Source organism: Convolutriloba macropyga, chromosome 15, assembly GCF_964194025.1.
Source record: "Convolutriloba macropyga chromosome 15, txConMacr16.3, whole genome shotgun sequence".
In the NCBI taxonomy this organism is placed as follows: Eukaryota; Metazoa; Xenacoelomorpha; order Acoela; family Convolutidae; genus Convolutriloba; species Convolutriloba macropyga.
The window spans coordinates 40,181,081-40,198,084 of NC_134482.1; the positions used below are offsets into that span (position 1 = coordinate 40,181,081).

Here is a 17,004-nt window from a genome sequence, read left to right on the forward strand (position 1 = left end):
TACATATTTCAACTAGCTATCTGTGGAGCAAATAACTTTTTTCCTTGACGTGTACTTTATTTTGGAGACTTTTTCTTGACAATCAAAGTTAACAAATGTAACATTTTTACACTTTGTGTTTTCCATTAGACTTAGTCACCCTGTAACACAACTAATCAAACAATTTCGGCGTTTTTAAACTGATGGAAACTTTTGAGAAACTGATTTTATATTTTACACGAAGGTTTTTTATTTTGTACTTTGTTCATCAGAGAGGAAGTCCGAGAAAATCAAAGTTAGTTTTCTTTTCACAAGTATAAGTTGAGTTAAACTGCATAATCACTCATATGTTCTGCAGAAACAAGACATGGCTACAAAAAATTTACCCCTTCAAAAATTGAGCTTCAATACGTACGTGACGTAAGTTTTTGTTACCAAAATTGCAAATTTTAACTGATTTTTTGGTAATTTTTCAAGGTCCTTCTATGCCGATAGTCACTTAACTTTACATGTCAAAGTTGAAACTCTGATTGGTTGTAGATAAAAAATCGACAGAATGTGAACATTTTTCTATAACGTCATTTTTTCAGCGCCAATTTGATGTCATGGGAAGCTTGTTACCCATGTAGAAGGTTTGCCGATGCTTTGTAGTTGAGTCCTAATATTTTTTGCTGATTTTCAGATAGTTAGAGCTTGAGTTTTCCTATATGTATGATTTGCACGTACTAAAAATAGTTAATGAATAAAAATGACAACAACAGTGAACAAATCAACTCACTGCTAAATTCGACCTTCAATTTATTTGTTTAACGTAAAGCGTTGCCTCAACATCTATTAAACGTAGCTTTTTGGCCAGATAATAGGATCGGTTTTGCCTCTTACACAGAATACCAACAACGAAATCATTTTGCTGAGTGAAGTGTTTCAATTGCAGTCAACTGAAAGATTATCTTTTTGTTCCCACCCGTTCAGTGGAGGGAGGAACTATATAATCAAATAGTTTTATGTTTGGTCACTTATGGCCAATCCATATATTGATTGTAGAGGGTTATGAGTGGAATCATTAGAAAGGCCTAGAACACAGAAGAAAAACTTTTGACTTTCTGTTTCTGTACCCGATTATTGATGTTCAATTTTTTGTTAACATTCGACTGGTTTTCTGGAGGGAGGAACTATATAATCAAATAGTTTTATGTTTGGTCACTTATGGCCAATCCATATATTGATTGTAGAGGGTTATGAGTGGAATCATTAGAAAGGCCTAGAGTACAGAAGAAAAACTTTTGACTTTCTGTTTCTATACCCGATTATTGATGTTCAATATTTTGTTAACATTCGACTGGTTTTCTTGACTGATTGACTGTTTTTAATCACATTTTTTCTATTTTGATACAAAGTTGTAATTGTACAAATTCCAAAGACAGTTAGTTCTAGTTTAAAAGAATTAGAAGCAATGCTGATCCAAAAATTTTGCTACAACTTTGACCTGGTTTTTTTAAATTATCTTTTTTTTCCCTTAAAAATGGCACCAAATGTGCATCTTTAGCCCACTTTGTAAAATTTATATGTGAATACAGACTAAAACATGCTGCCACAGCCTATTATTCTGTGAAATCTCGAAATGAAACTGTTTTAGGCCAGACTCCTGCGAGAGTGTTCTGAAAGTAGAAATCTGCCAGTTTTCTGCAATTCAAAAGAAATTTTTGCTTCTCCACTTTTTAGTTTTTTTTTAATTTTGTAGCTTAGTCTCACCAGAAACATGCGTAGGTTCTCTATTGAAAAAAAAATTAATCATATTTGCAGAATTATGATTTTGTTAAATTTTTTGGCATTGACACTACGAATTTTGAAATATTTTTTTTATTTCTAGGCATTAGCAAATTTTTGAGTCTCAATTTTATTCGATTCATTGGTGCTGAATAAAGCTCAATTGAAAATTTCCAACATTTTTAGCGAATATATTTTGGTTTCAACGGCTTGGACAACTTTTTCTCGTAAAATTTATTTGACTTTTGTTTTTTAGTCTTTATTTAATGAATTTATTGAGCGCAGAAAAAAATTGTTTTAGCATCTCAGTTAACTGCTGATGGATTTCTTGGCTTTGAATTAAATTGTTTTGAAAAAAAAATTAAACATCTTTTGTATCTTTGCTTTTCTGCTTTTCGTTTCTCTTTTCTGACTCGTGTGAAAAATTACAGTTAAAAAACACAATTTAATGCACAGTTAATTACTTTTTGTTTTGATCAGTTTGAATTTAGTTGTTTTCAAAAAAATTGTTCTTTAACGTTTCTTTTTTTGTTTTTGTTCTACTTGTTATCCAGTCTCATCAAAAAAACGGTCAGCAATCCGATCACTGCTGTTAAAATAACGCTAAATTGAGATTATCGTTTGTTTTTGGGGGATAGATGATGTTTTCAACATCTTCGACAACTTTTTCTTGCAAAATTTAGTTTAGTTTTCGTTTTGTTTCTCGGTACTTGTCGTCCGTGCTTTGTAAACTTAGCATATTCTGAAAGATGACAGGTTTCAAAGACAACACCCTTTTATTTAGACAATCATGAAACTTTTCAATGATTTTAGTTAATAGCTCACGTTTTTCAGAACTTTTCAGGACTCTCTGATTGATTGTAGATAAAAAAATCAACAGAATGTGAACATTTTTCTATAACTTCATTTTTTCTGCGCCAATTTGATGTCATGGGAAGCTTGTTACCCATGTAGAAGGTTTGCCGATGCATTATAGTTGAGTCCTAATATTTTTTGCTGATTTTCAGATAGTTCGAGCTTGAGTTTTCCTATATGTATGATTTGCACGTACTAAAAATAGTTAATGAATAAAAATGACAACAAGAGTGAACAAATCAACTCACTGCTAAATTCGACCTTGAATTTATTTGTTTAACGTAAAGCGTTGCCTCAACATGTATTAAACGTAGCTTTTTGGCCAGATAATAGGATCGGTTTTGTCTCTTACACAGAATACCAACAACGAAATCATTTTGCTCAGTGAAGTGCTTCAATTGCAGTCACCTGAAAGATTATCTTTTTGTTCCCAACCGTTCAGTGGAGGGAGGAACTATATAATCAAATAGTTTTATGTTTGGTCACTTATGGCCAATCCATATATTGATTGTAGAGGGTTATGAGTGGAATCATTAGAAAGGCCTAGAGTACAGAAGAAAAACTTTTGACTTTCTGTTTCTATACCCGATTATTGATGTTCAATATTTTGTTAACATTCGACTGGTTTTCTTGACTGATTGACTGTTTTTAATCACATTTTTTCTATTTTGATACAAAGTTGTAATTGTACAAATTCCAAAGACAGTTAGTTCTAGTTTAAAAGAATTAGAAGCAATGCTGATCCAAAAATTTTGCTACAACTTTGACCTGGTTTTTTTAAATTATCTTTTTTTCCCTTAAAAATGGCACCAAATGTGCATCTTTAGCCCACTTTGTAAAATTTATATGTGAATACAGACTAAAACATGCTGCCACAGCCTATTATTCTGTGAAATCTCGAAATGAAACTGTTTTAGGCCAGACTCCTGCGAGAGTGTTCTGAAAGTAGAAATCTGCCAGTTTTCTGCAATTCAAAAGAAATTTTTGCTTCTCCACTTTTTAGTTTTTTTTCAATTTTGTAGCTTAGTCTCACCAGAAACATGCGTAGGTTCTCTATTGAAAAAAAAATTAATCATATTTGCAGAATTATGATTTTGTTAAACTTTTTGGCATTGACACTACGAATTTTGAAATATTTTTTTGTTTCTAGGCATTAGCAAATTTTTGAGTCTCAATTTCATTCGATTCATTGGTGCTGAATAAAGCTCAATTGGAAATTTCCAACATTTTTAGCGAATAGATTTTGGTTTCAACGGCTTGGACAACTTTTTCTCGTTAAATTTATTTGACTTTTGTTTTTTGGTCTTTATATAATGAATTTATTGAGCGCAGACAAAAATTGTTTTAGCATCTCAGTTAACTGCTGATGGATTTCTTGGCTTTGAATTAAATTGTTTTGAAAAAAAAATTAAACATCTTTTGTATCTTTGCTTTTCTGCTTTTCGTTTCTCTTTTCTGACTCGTGTGAAAAAATACAGTTAAAAAACACAATTTAATGCACAGTTAATTACTTTTTGTTTTGATCAGTTTGAATTTAGTTGTTTTCAAAAAAAATTGTTCTCTAACGTTTCTTTTTTTTTGTTTTTGTTCTACTTCTTATCCAGTCTCATCAAAAAAACGGTCAGCAATCCGATCACTGCTGTTAAAATAACGCTAAATTGAGATTATCGTTTGTTTTAGGGGATAGATGATGTTTTCAACATCTTCGACAACTTTTTCTTGCAAAATTTAGTTTAGTTTTCGTTTTGTTTCTCGGTACTTGTCGTCCGTGCTTTGTAAACTTAGCATATTCTGAAAGATGACAGGTTTCAAAGACAACACCCTTTTATTTAGACAATCATGAAACTTTTCAATGATTTTATTTGATAGCTCACGTTTTTCAGGACTTTGCAACTGTTTGTTAAAAATGCGTTTTTCTTTCAAACTTCGCGTGACGTTTCTTGTTCCTTTATTACCTAGTTTCGTTCTAGAGACGTCGCCTATGACATCAATCAGGTTGCAAGAATTGTAATTGGAAATCCAAAGAGCTTTTATTGAATAGCTTGTAATTTTACCGGCCTTGACTTTGTTTTCTCACGAAAATTAAATAGTTTTTTTCTTTTTTCGTTGTTCGTTTTTGTAGTCTTACAGCAAACTAGGGATAGAAAAGCTGCAATGGTTTTTGTGAAAGTATAAAAGAACTAGTGTTTCAATTAGTAACTAATGGTTTTGATTAACTTGATATTAATTGTTTTCAAAAAAATAATTGTACTTTGTAGCTTTGCCCCGTTTAGTTCAATTTTTGTTCATGTCATTACCTATTCTTAGTAATGAAGTGTCATATATCTTTTTATGGGTGTTGAAAAGAGCTGACATTGAAGGCATCGAATGTTTTGGTGAATGGATTATCATTTTAATGGCTTGGAGAACGTTTTCCCGCAACATTATTTTTCCCAACTAAATTTTGTTTTCGGTTTTTGCGTTCTTTTTGTAGTCCTATTGTTTTTCTGGATAATGGCAATTTTTAGTCGCTTGCTATGGAGGTATAGATGGACCTATTTTTCATTTTCAGTTGATAGGTAATTGTGTTCGTGACATTAAAAGTAATTTTTATCAAAAAACAAAGCTTGTTTCAAAACTTGACTCTGTTTATTTCCATTTTCTACTTGTTAACTAGTAATATTCAATTTATGTTTCATGAAATGCATGAAAATTTTCGAAAGGCCAGAATATAACTTAAGATTTGGCTAAAATACTAACGTACTAAAAGGCTGATTAATTGCAATTAAAATGGGATAGCTTTGCCAGCCCTAAGTTAAGTTCCTCCTGACTTTTCATGAAGAGAGGGTGCGTTTCGTGGTGGAGCGGCGACTATTCAGCCTATCATGAACAACCTGCCAGACGAGGGACTAGCGTACAAGTAAATGCCTGTTTAAAAACATTATGATGAATAGGTGTTACGCATTTCTTATTTCTCTTCACAATAGCGAGACGGGGTGGGTATCTATGTAAAGGGCAAAAGCAGAATTTAAGCATTTGACTGAATCAATTTGCCCAGCGCGCTGCCTCAATTTGGATGCAGCGCGCTGGTTTGCGTCTCCTAGGGCGTGCTGTGTACTATCTTTGAGATGCGTTTGCCTGACATATAAAGTTTTGTACACCACTTACTTTGGTTGCTTTTTGTACGCGCTGATATTTCCAAACTACGCGCAATAACATTGCAGAATTTTTTTAAACTGATGAACAAGCAACTTGGTGGAAATTTTTATCTTGTAACTCTCTGAAGATGAACATTCTTGTGCTTTTTTGAACCCTTTTTATGTTTTAATAAAAACAAAGCTTGTTTCAAAACTTGACTCTTTTTATTTCCATTTTCTGCTTGTTAACTAGTAATATTCAATTTATGTTTTATTTGATGCTTTTCGGACTTTTATTTTATTTATTTCTTTTAAATCAATGTTTTGTCTTGCCTCACAACCTTATTAATAGCAGATATCGGTGACCCTCTAATGTGGCATTATTAAACTCATTTAATGATTTGAGGTTGAATCATTTTTGAATATTATTACCTTAGTTATTACGAACAAAATGTGAACTTTTAATTTTTATCCTCATTTGGTAGGCAATGAGGTCAAAAATGTGGTTGAGGGCGGTCGGAACATCATGTACGAACGCACATTATCGAGCCTCCTTGTTTATTGATTTTATTGTCTTTTGTCAAAATTTATTGTCTTTTGTCAGAATTTTATTGCTCTTTGCAGACAATTGAGTTCATCGAAGAGACCTGATTGTTTAAATTTCAAGATTTTGCATATAGCCACTATAATTTGAATGATCTAATCAATAGCTTTTTTACTGCGAAACATTGCTACAGGATGGTGATATTTTGAACCCTTATGAAATGATTAGATGTGTTTTACAGAGCATTCGTTTTTCCTTCCTTTTAAAAATTTGAGTCGTAAAGTTTTGTGTTCCAAAATAGTTTTCAGTCTATTTCGGTAATGTTAAACATTGGATCATATAATGCAAATCTCTGCACCATAACTGACTCTGCAGATGTTTATAAATTTTTTCATCTCTTAGTGATTGACAACTTCCAATTTTATGCAGAATAAATTTATGTTTTGAAATTTCTAATTTGGAATTAGAATCTTTGGAATTTCTAATGTTTGAAACATTATTGGAAAATTCTAATTTGGAATCATGCAAATTAGGGGGCGGGGTTAATTTTAGGTGGGTAAAACGGTAAGATTAGGGGGGTAATGGGGGTAATGAGAGAAATTTTAGATTTTACCCTCAAAAATTATCCCCAAAACGATGTGTTTTGAGGAGAATTGGTTAAAAATTCCCCCCATTACCCCCCCCCCCCCTAATCTTACATCTTTTTTGGGGTAAATATATGAACCGGGTAACAGTTTGATTCGGCAATGACAAAAATGACGCAGATTCTCATGGAATTTGAATAAACTCGTTTTGGGCAACCAATATATTCTCTGTTTTGAAAGTTTCAACCTCCGAAAAATCAAAAATTAAAACAAATTTTAATTAAAGATACTAATAAAAGATTAATGATAAACATGAAATCAATGTCAGATTCATATTTTAACTTCATTCTGCCAATTGGTTTTTGGTCAAATTCTTTTTTATTTTAGCTGCTGGAACTTTTGTTTTGTGTTTCGCAAAAATTTTTGAAAAAATGGAATCTGAGAGCAATTCGCAGCTTCTCATGTCGCTTTAAGAGGAAAATAAGTCAACTGGTTATAAAAAAAATGTTTTTAAAGCAAAACGGCGTAAAAAAATTGCTCTGTTAAATTTTTATAAATTTCTTCTTTCAAATTGTGATCAATATTGGGGTTTAAATTTTGTATTAAGTGAGTTTCCGAATTTTCCTCTTTTTTAAACAAACGAGCTTTTGGCAAAAGAGTTAGTTTTAACGGAAACTATTTCCTGCTTTTGTCTCTATTGTAGGTTTTATTTTATCAACAGCATTATTGGAATAATATCCTGGCGCAGAAAGGCAATGAATTATATATTGCGGATTTATTTATTATTTGTAGCGTCAAAATATCCTCATTTTTGCCAGTTTATTTATCCATGTATGTCCTAATTTGAACCATAGGTGTTCGCATATTAGTATGACTTTCGAGTAATGATATATAAATAAAAATTTCTTAGAAAGCGGCAACAAAAAATAAAAAATAAATAGATAAATAGTACTATCGATAAATAAATACAAATAAATATTATTACAGAAGCATTGCTGTGAATTGTCCTGACAAAATGAAGATATGACCGAGCAAAGATATTTTTGCTATGTTTTCTAAACAATATATAATGAGATGTTAATGAAGAATAACGCTCAACCCTTTTTTCAACTTTAATTTCATTCAATGACACCATAAACATTTGCTACACAGCTTTATGCAATTTTGGAAGCAAAAAAAACAAACTTATTTTTATAATCGTTTCAAAAACCTCTTACAAAATTTATATTAACAAAATTTTTCGTCATGTTGTTTTCTGCATGCGACATTGAAAAAAACTTATGCATTACAAATTTATTATTCCGTCATCGAAGCTTATTATTTATTTATTTGTTCATTTATTTACAAAATTCCTGTTGATACGCTGAATATTTCAACTGACTGAAATCATGCAACATAGTTTGAACCACGCTACGAAATCAGAAACTAATTTACAAGCAGAAAAAAATCGTCAGTATACTATCGGGTTAATTTATGGATTAGTAATACTAACCCTGGTTATAACTGTGGTTATGGCAGCCCATTCTTTTGTAACTAGTGGGTACAAAACTGACGAATTACTGGAAAATGTTGATACCCATATAACACCAGGTAAAATTTTAACTGGTGCCTTCACAGCTGCTTTAGAGATATGAAACAATTGAATTTTGCTTCTTAGTTTCCAAAATGGATTTTATATCAGTGTATTTTATATAATTTCAGTGTGGTTAAAGACGAGATCAAAAACTCGTTGCTGTTATTGTTGTTGTCGCTGACGTTCTGTTGTTGTTTTTGTTGTTGTTGCCGCAGTTGTACTACATTTTTCCAGTATTTATTTAATTATATCATAATTGTATCATAATTATGATATATCATAATTATATGATATCATAATGTTATATCATGATATATCATAATATATAATATATATCATAATATATATCATGTTATATCATGTTATATCATAATTATATATATCATAATGATATCATTATTATGATCATATTTAAATTGTATCATAAGAATTATTGAGTTTCTTCAATAAAATTTGTAGACGTGATGTTTATACCTCTGACTCCGGTGTTAACTCTTTTATACATCGTTATAATTGAAATATACCTTCAGTGTTTTACCGAGTCGGTTAGTCTGAGAGATATAGGTAAGCCTACTTCGCGCGCAGAAATAAGTAGCCCTAGCTCTTTATACTTTAAGGCTGTAAAAGGAGCCCACCTTGGGTCTGCCTTGACTGGTGCAACCAGTGAGTTCACAAACTCTAACCATAAAAAGAACTCACACAAAACACACTATTCTCTTTTGAGAAAGAAACATAGAAATAGTTTATATTCTTCTTTATTTTTTTTCATTTAAAACTTAGAAAAGCGGGGAATACAACCCCAACAAAAACAAAGTACCAACTGAGAAAATGAACCACCGCATTGGTCAAACTTTCTCAAAAATAGACATACCCTCTGACGAACTACAATTAGCTGTTCTTACACAACAGAACAAACGTCTTCAACGTGCCATTTTACCCTTTGAAGTAAAACACTATCGACACCAGGATGAATTAAATTTACTTTTAAACTTAGCAAAACAACTCAAAGATCACTATTTTGGAGCAGAGGAACAGCCTCTACTTTCTTTACCAGATAAAGAAAGCATCACAAGTTTCACGAACTGCGTTTCTCTCATATCTAATTGACATTTAGGTAGCTCAACTCACAAAGGGCTCGACTCTTTTTATTTGTGATGCTCTCACAAACACATATATTTCCCTTATATATGACACTTATTTAACCCACTATCAGATACACTATTTTAATTCCTCAAGGGAGTATGGTCAGAAATACAACCCTTGGATAAAACGGGTGTATTTCGAAAATCTTCTTTTGAATTTTTTAAACGTCTCGCTTCAACACTTAATACTGCCGCTCCACAATCACGAATAGAGAGCGTACACAAAATTGCTCGACAAGAAGTAGAAGGTTTCACTCATCTTCTTAAAACATATATAAGCTCTGTAAAAGGCGCAGACTTACATGAAGAACGTATTCTCGATTCTGTTACAATTCTATCTTGGTACATTCACAGGTTTTGGAAAAGCCTCGTAAGACACATTTTTCCAGCTAAAAAATTAATAGCTAATACATACTAACAGTTAATATCTAAATTACCGGAAACACTACATTACATTTATGATTCCATCTGGTTTCCACAAAATTTCGTAAATATCACAGAAGTACCATCGGAAATTATACAAAAACTAACCATTAACCAAAACAATATTGAAATAAAAAACTATAACACAGAAAACCAACCATTTGCATGTACAAACATTCCAGAGAACTCAAATACCTTTCTGGAAGCATCATCGATAGAAAATAATGGATATTCTAGTCCACTCACAACCTACAGACATTTGTGTTAACAAAACTACAGAAACAGACTTTAATTCCACATTGTTAGATGTTGGAACACTCTTTTCATCACATACAGTGAACACATTAATTGAACTTGAAGATAATGGCCAAAATAATAACCAAACTAATGATAACAATCATCTCACTAATGATACCACTAGCAACACAAATATTTACCAGAATCACCAACACAGACAACTTGTGAGTTCAACTGAATTAACACAAACTTCAGATCCATTAAAAAACTCTACCTACATTCCCAAACGTAAACACACCTCTACCACGCTTACAAAGACAGACCTCTGTACACTTTAACACTGAACCCGTCATTTTTAATAATTCAACCCAACCAACACTAACAAATAATCAAAATATTCAAATCACTCCACAGCAATTAGTAAATTTAGTTCGACAACTTAATTCACAAAATATTCACAACAAACAACAAATGCCTCCATTTTTCGTTTTTTAACAAGAAAGTTTTAGCTACGGGCTAAACTAACGGCTGTTTTTGCGATTTTTCGTCGGGCATCGCAGAGCTCTGTCAATGAATGCATCCAATTCTAACTTATTTCTCTCAAATCAGACTCGAGACAACTTTGAAAAATTTACCCAAATCAATCTATGTTTCAATGCAGATTTTGGACTTGAATCTGGGTAGGTTTTATTATTCATATTAGCGGTAAGTTCTTACTATAAAGTTAGCAAAATTATTTTCTGTCTCATGTAAGGTGTTACGATATGTGAAATATAGGTCAAAATCGTTTAGATCTCGACTTATGAAAAGATTTTATTATTCAAGCGGGGAGGGGGCTTTATTGACTATAGTGAAAAGGTTGAGACACTAGAAATCTTTGGTATTACTGTATTTACGTTATCCGTACATTTCCTATCTAAGGTGAAGTCTTTTCGTCCGTGGGTCCAGCTAGGGTCTTTTTGTAGCAAGTTAAGCTCGATCACGGTCTTTTCATAAGTCGAGGTCTAAACTTGGGTAATGTTTTTCATGATCAAAATCGTTGAGCCCGGCCCAATGTAAATAACTTGATTCCATTTTTAGCGTTTGTTTTCTTTGGCGAGGATTTCCTCCTGGACGCCTGTGGAAAATTAGTGCTCCAACCCGGATCCTTAAAACTGGACAAAATATTACGAAAAGCCGTTCCGTGTGATCATCGGGTTATCCAATTGGTGCTTAATTCGAGTGACTTGCTGGAAATTATGGAAAACCCGGGGCACTTTGATGACACTGATTTCGTGCATTACATTTTAAACTACGTATCAGACAATATTCTGCTAGCCAATGACTTGTAAGTCACAAAAATTAAAGTTTGATCCATTAAAGTTTGAAATTAAATTTGATCTGTAAAAGTCGCAATTTTTTTCCATCAGTTTTTTATACATTACGTTTGGCTTGATTTTAGTTGCAATTTTACATCGATGCATTTTAGCCTGCAATTTGGAGAAATAAAAATGCTTACAATATATAAAGTTAATTAAAAATTCATAACGAAGCGACGCAAAGATGTGTGTAAGTCGTCACGGTCAAAACATTGGATTAACAAGAAATTTGTGGAATTTGTTTACACTACAAGTTATGCTACTTTGACCGGAAATCTGTTTTAACTATTTTCCGAATAAAATAACTGTTTTGCGGTTAGTATTTTAATGTAGTTTTTTTCAGCCAAAAATCCCTGTTTTGCATATTTGTGTTCATTGTTTTTCTCAGTATTTTTTGAAGAATTTCACTATGGATATTAAACGAAAATAGAGGTATCCATTAACTGTAAAAAAATGTTAAGGAGAGAATGAGAAAATCAGAAAACTGTTTTACAAAAATTAAATGTAATTGAAAACAATTGTTCGTTTCAAGGTCAAACAACACAACACATTGTTATGATGGCAAAGAGTTGAATACACACATTTTGATCCTGTTTATTTTCCAAAAGAAATCAGAATTTATTGGATGATACTTGTTTCTACTAAATAACTATTTAGTTAAGAAATTGAATGAACTAGGTACCATTTAGTGCAATCAATTCAGAAATTTCAAATTTTTTTAACATCTCTTCACATAACCATTTATTGGATGGAATGCTTCCAAATTCTGTTAAAAGAACATTATTTGAAAAAACAATTTGCTCCACTTGAGTCACTGCCAAGTTTTGGTAACCATCATCAATTCAATTGAAGTTTGAATATCAATTGTAGAAATTATTGAGCTCGAATAATCGCAATTTTTTTGAAAAATTGAGCAAGAAATGATGTGAAGAAAAAATAATTCTTTGGCGCGCTATATTATGTTGACAATTTTATCAAATTACAGCGTAGTGTGACTGACAATTTAGAAGACTATTGCATTGAACCAGTAAAAAAAAGCTTTTATGCAATTACAGATTCTTGCTTTAATGACTTATGCTTGCACAACTAAGCACAATTGTAGTGCAGGGAACTTTAAATACAGCCTTCGTGGAATTTAGCAAATCAATTGCGAACTTTAAATTATCTATATTTTTCAAGGCGTATTTCTCAGGTTGCAACTAATTTCTCATTTTGATGCCGCTCAACCCTCCGAAACGGGAAAGAGCCATTTTTCCTGAACTACGCTACAACTGATGCAACCAACTTTCCAAAATTTAACGTAAAAAAAATCTGCAGAGACAAAAAGAGCCCGTTAACCTTTAGGTAGCCTGTCCATAATTTCGATTTTTTATACTTTCACTACAAGCAACAATTTTTGCAGGCCTCCTGATAATTAAAAGCTTTCACTTCCATCGTATTTTATAATATTTTTTTCAATAAAGAAGTATGTTCATATTTCAATTAAATTCTGATCAGTTCCTCAGTGTTTACAATAAAAAAACTAAATTTGAATTCCTGCAAATCGCGCTGGTTACATTCACTGTGTGGTACGGTTGTACCATATTAAGTTCATATTCAGTTGGTTTGTACCAAATTATATTAAGTTTGACCTTGTCTTAGTAAATGTCAAATTTCACTTAGATTAAGTTTGCCGCCGACTAATAAGTCAACTTTTCAATTTTGTTCACATCTCCCACTTTTGTTAATATTTCATTCGCTTAACTTATCTCACATAATTCAGTTGTTCTCAATCTTCTTAGTTTTACAGTCAGAATAATCCTGTCTAGATTTGAGAAGGATTTCCACGTCGTCGGTTTAAGACTACATTTGTAGCTTTATTGCAGAACAAAACTAAAAGTAGTAATCCAACAATTTAGTAATACATTGGATTCGCGCCTCGAATTCAATTCAGATAGTCTAAAGCGTATTCGTGGCTCATATAGATACCTCCACAATCAGAGGTATCACATGGCGCAGTCAGCAGTCAAAGAACGTGCACTCCTTGGAATTGAACCCTTTTGAGAGAAACCAACACTAGAACCACCCTTAAGATGGGATCGCTGGCAGATAATGTTGAAGTTGGCCATCCTGGCAAAAGAGGGTATTTTGATCGACACCCTCCGCGAAAATCCCCCGATAAAATTTGCTTTCCCTCCAGAACCTATTTACGGGGATAATGTTGAGAACAGTACGTCTCAAAGCGAGAGAGATCGAAAAATTTAGAACGAGCAACTCAAGAATGCGTGGCTAAATCGTTGTCAGAAGATAGAACTTGCAGATATTTTGTGCGGCGACAAACCTTGGAAGTTCTGTGACAACAAAGCTGTCTCTCTGACTTATCTTAGCCCAGGGATGGAAGGACGATGAATATTTGGTTCCCAAGAACCAAATATCCAGATTGATCTTGTAACAACAAAGGATCTCTGGGAGAGTCTAGATCAGGTATTTACAAAACAGCGAAATATCACCTTCGATCGATATAGCTTCCTAACTAGTAAACAATTGAAAGGAGAACCTGTAGAAAAATTTTACGATTTTCTCCGGGAACTATCTTTGAACTGCGACTTAGGAAGTTATGAGGAATCAATCATTCATGACGTTTTCATAGCCAATTTGCAAGACTGCGAGATCCACAGAGAACTGCTAAAGGAGACGAGATCGGCTAAAAAGGCAATAGAAGTTGCCAAGAATATTGAGATGGGCATACAGAACCACTTGAAAATATCTGGAACCACCATTCATTCGACAACCAATGAGATCACAACTACATCTGTAAACAATATACAAGGATCTTGGAATAGGTCGCGACCACCAACAAACCAATTCGTGAAACCTACAGTTTGTCCAAACTGTGGCTATGGAACGTCAGCCGCACATCGACAAAACTGTCCTGCCCGTAGGAATAATTGCAAAAGCTGCGGTATTGCCAACGACTTCGCAAAAGTTTGCAGAAAACCTAAACACCCATATAAGCCAAAACCCAGAGTAAACAACGTAGATGATTCTATTTCCGAGGCGGCAACGGTAGGTACTTCAGCAACAGTCGGAGAGCAAGTTAACCATATAGATAGATTGCTTCAAAAAAAAGTATCTGCGATGATAATTACGATTCAGATTATGATAACTCTGATGACAACTATGTTGCTACAATTTGCATTAACAATGATACTAGAGAAGTGGAGCCAGTGAATTTAGACATTTGCATCGGGAATACCAGTACAAAAACTCTGGTGGATTCGAGAAGCGTGTGCACTATAAATAATAAAAGCCTTGCAACTACGGTAGTGTCAGAGTGTAAAGAAAGCTTCTGGGGACAATCACCAGAGATGCACGATCTAAAAGTTTCTCTAATGATCTAATCAAAACAATTGGAGTGATCAAAACCTCAATCAACTGTAACGATTGGGTTGCTATGGGTGTTAATGTGACAGTAGTGGAAGATGGCCGTAGATCCATAATCGGACAAGATTTCTTCCCAAAACATGGCTTTTCGCTCACCCAAGTAAAACCAGTTGCAAATGTCGATCAAAATCAATGCTTAATCGAGAAACAGATAGCGTTTGATTTCCCAGGTCTAGTCTCAACAACCGGTAAATCATTAAAACACTCAGTTAAGTCTACGTTTCATAAAAACTTTACACCTACACCAAAAAGGTCATAGGGTCCCAATTAATTTACAACGTTTAGTTAATGATGAACTTAAATTGTTACCTGCAGAAAAACACATCATAAAGTTAAATAGTTGTTCAGATAAAAACTTCATTTCACCTATAGTTATCACGGTAAAAAGAGACAAAACAGTTAAACTAGCCTGAGAATCAAAAATCTTAAATGAATCTATCCATAAAAATAAATATCAAATCCCGAATAAAGGCAAATTAATTGACAAAATCCAACAAAATCTAAAAACAAATGCGTCACAGGAAACAGCATATTTTTCAACACTGGACTTGAAGTACGCATGCAGTCAACTTAATTTAAACCCGGAAACGGCTAGGCATTGCAACTTCAATATTATTAGTGGTGAAAGCACCGCTTTCTTACAAGATTTTACGGATTAACTGACATGCCAGCAGCATTCCAAAAAGTAATGGAGTATACATTAGTTGGACTAAATAATACTCACTGTTTCGTAGATGATATTATAATAGTCAGTCGAGGCTCTAAAGAAGATCAATTAAGGTTAGTCTGCAAATGTTTAAAAAAAATGGACGACCATAATTTGAGAATAAATTTACCTAAATGTCATTTCGCTAAATTCGAAATAGAATGGTTAGGCCATAAACTTTAAACAACAGCAACTTTAAATTATCAGCACCTAAAAATCTAAAGCAATTACGCTCATTTCTAGGTTCAGTTCATTATCTAGGTAAATTCATCCCTAATTCATCTCAATTATGTCATCCACTCCGAAAGTTGCTTGAAAAGAATACAAAAATCATCTGGAATGACGAACCTGAAACTCGATTCCAATCAATTAAAACCAAAGTTGCAAACGCAACAGAAAACACACATTATAATCCACATTTGGAAACGCGGATAAATTGCGATGCATCCAGAGCTGGATTAGGAGCAGCATTAGAACAACGTTCACCAACAAGGTGGCCATAAGGTTGCATTCGCGTCTCGTTTCCTGAATTCAAATAAGGAACGCTACAGTATTAATGAATTAGAATTATTAGGGGTTGTGTGGGCCGTAGAGTATTTTAAATATTATTTATTCGACAAATCATTCATAATCATCACAGATCATCGAGCACTACTTTCTATTATGAAAGGACACCGATCTAACAAATCATATAATAGTCGTTTAACCCGTTGGGTAGATCATCTTTTACCCTTTGCTTTTAATATTGTACATATACCAGGCGCAAAAGTGGGGCTGGTAGATTACATTTCTCGCAAACCAAATCAAGAAGCAGAAGTTACGAAAAATTACGATGAGGAATTAGCGGCAGCAACAATTACCCGCATTCGTGACGCTATTGCAGCAATTTTTGTAAATACCACACAGCAAAACTGTCAATCACAGCACTTTAGCAGCGTCAATCACACAAATTCCACACGTGCCTCACATTCTCACTCAACAAACTATTCCAATTTGCTTTCTGCCATTCATCGTACCACAACTCATTTGCTCCTTGATAATTCTGCAAACGCAGCTCAAATCCACTTAAATTCTAACGTGCACAAAAACTCAACTAAAATACAACATCATTCTAGTTTGCAAACAATTACAACCCAAATACCCCCACTTCTCAAGCAAATATGAGCAGAGCGAGGTCAATTCCCCAAACCCTCTTACCCATAGCAGGGTCACCTTTCAATCTACACCGAATTCGGCGGTGCACTCAACACACTCTTCTAATGAAGGCCAAAATTCTCCAAACCTTGAACTGTCCAAA

At 33.3% G+C, this 17,004-nt stretch overlaps 2 protein-coding genes across 6 annotated transcripts in view; both read left to right on the forward strand.

The window, feature by feature from the left end:
* Positions 1–17,004, forward strand: part of LOC142354270 (uncharacterized) — a 576,654-nt gene that overhangs the window by 437,416 nt on the left and 122,234 nt on the right. The gene's annotated exons all lie outside the window — the stretch shown is intronic.
* Positions 1–17,004, forward strand: part of LOC142354249 (uncharacterized) — a 67,720-nt gene that overhangs the window by 9,568 nt on the left and 41,148 nt on the right. For 3 of the 4 annotated variants that reach the window (XM_075406506.1, XM_075406507.1, XM_075406509.1), the window contains exons 1-2: positions 8,102–8,435; positions 11,301–11,547. In XM_075406506.1, the coding sequence (XP_075262621.1) occupies positions 8,234–8,435; positions 11,301–11,547 (449 nt within the window). In that variant the 5' untranslated portion in view covers positions 8,102–8,233. Of the gene's footprint in view, positions 1–8,101; positions 8,436–11,300; positions 11,548–17,004 lie in introns of those variants that run through there. The other variant, XM_075406508.1, reaches the window with a different exon arrangement.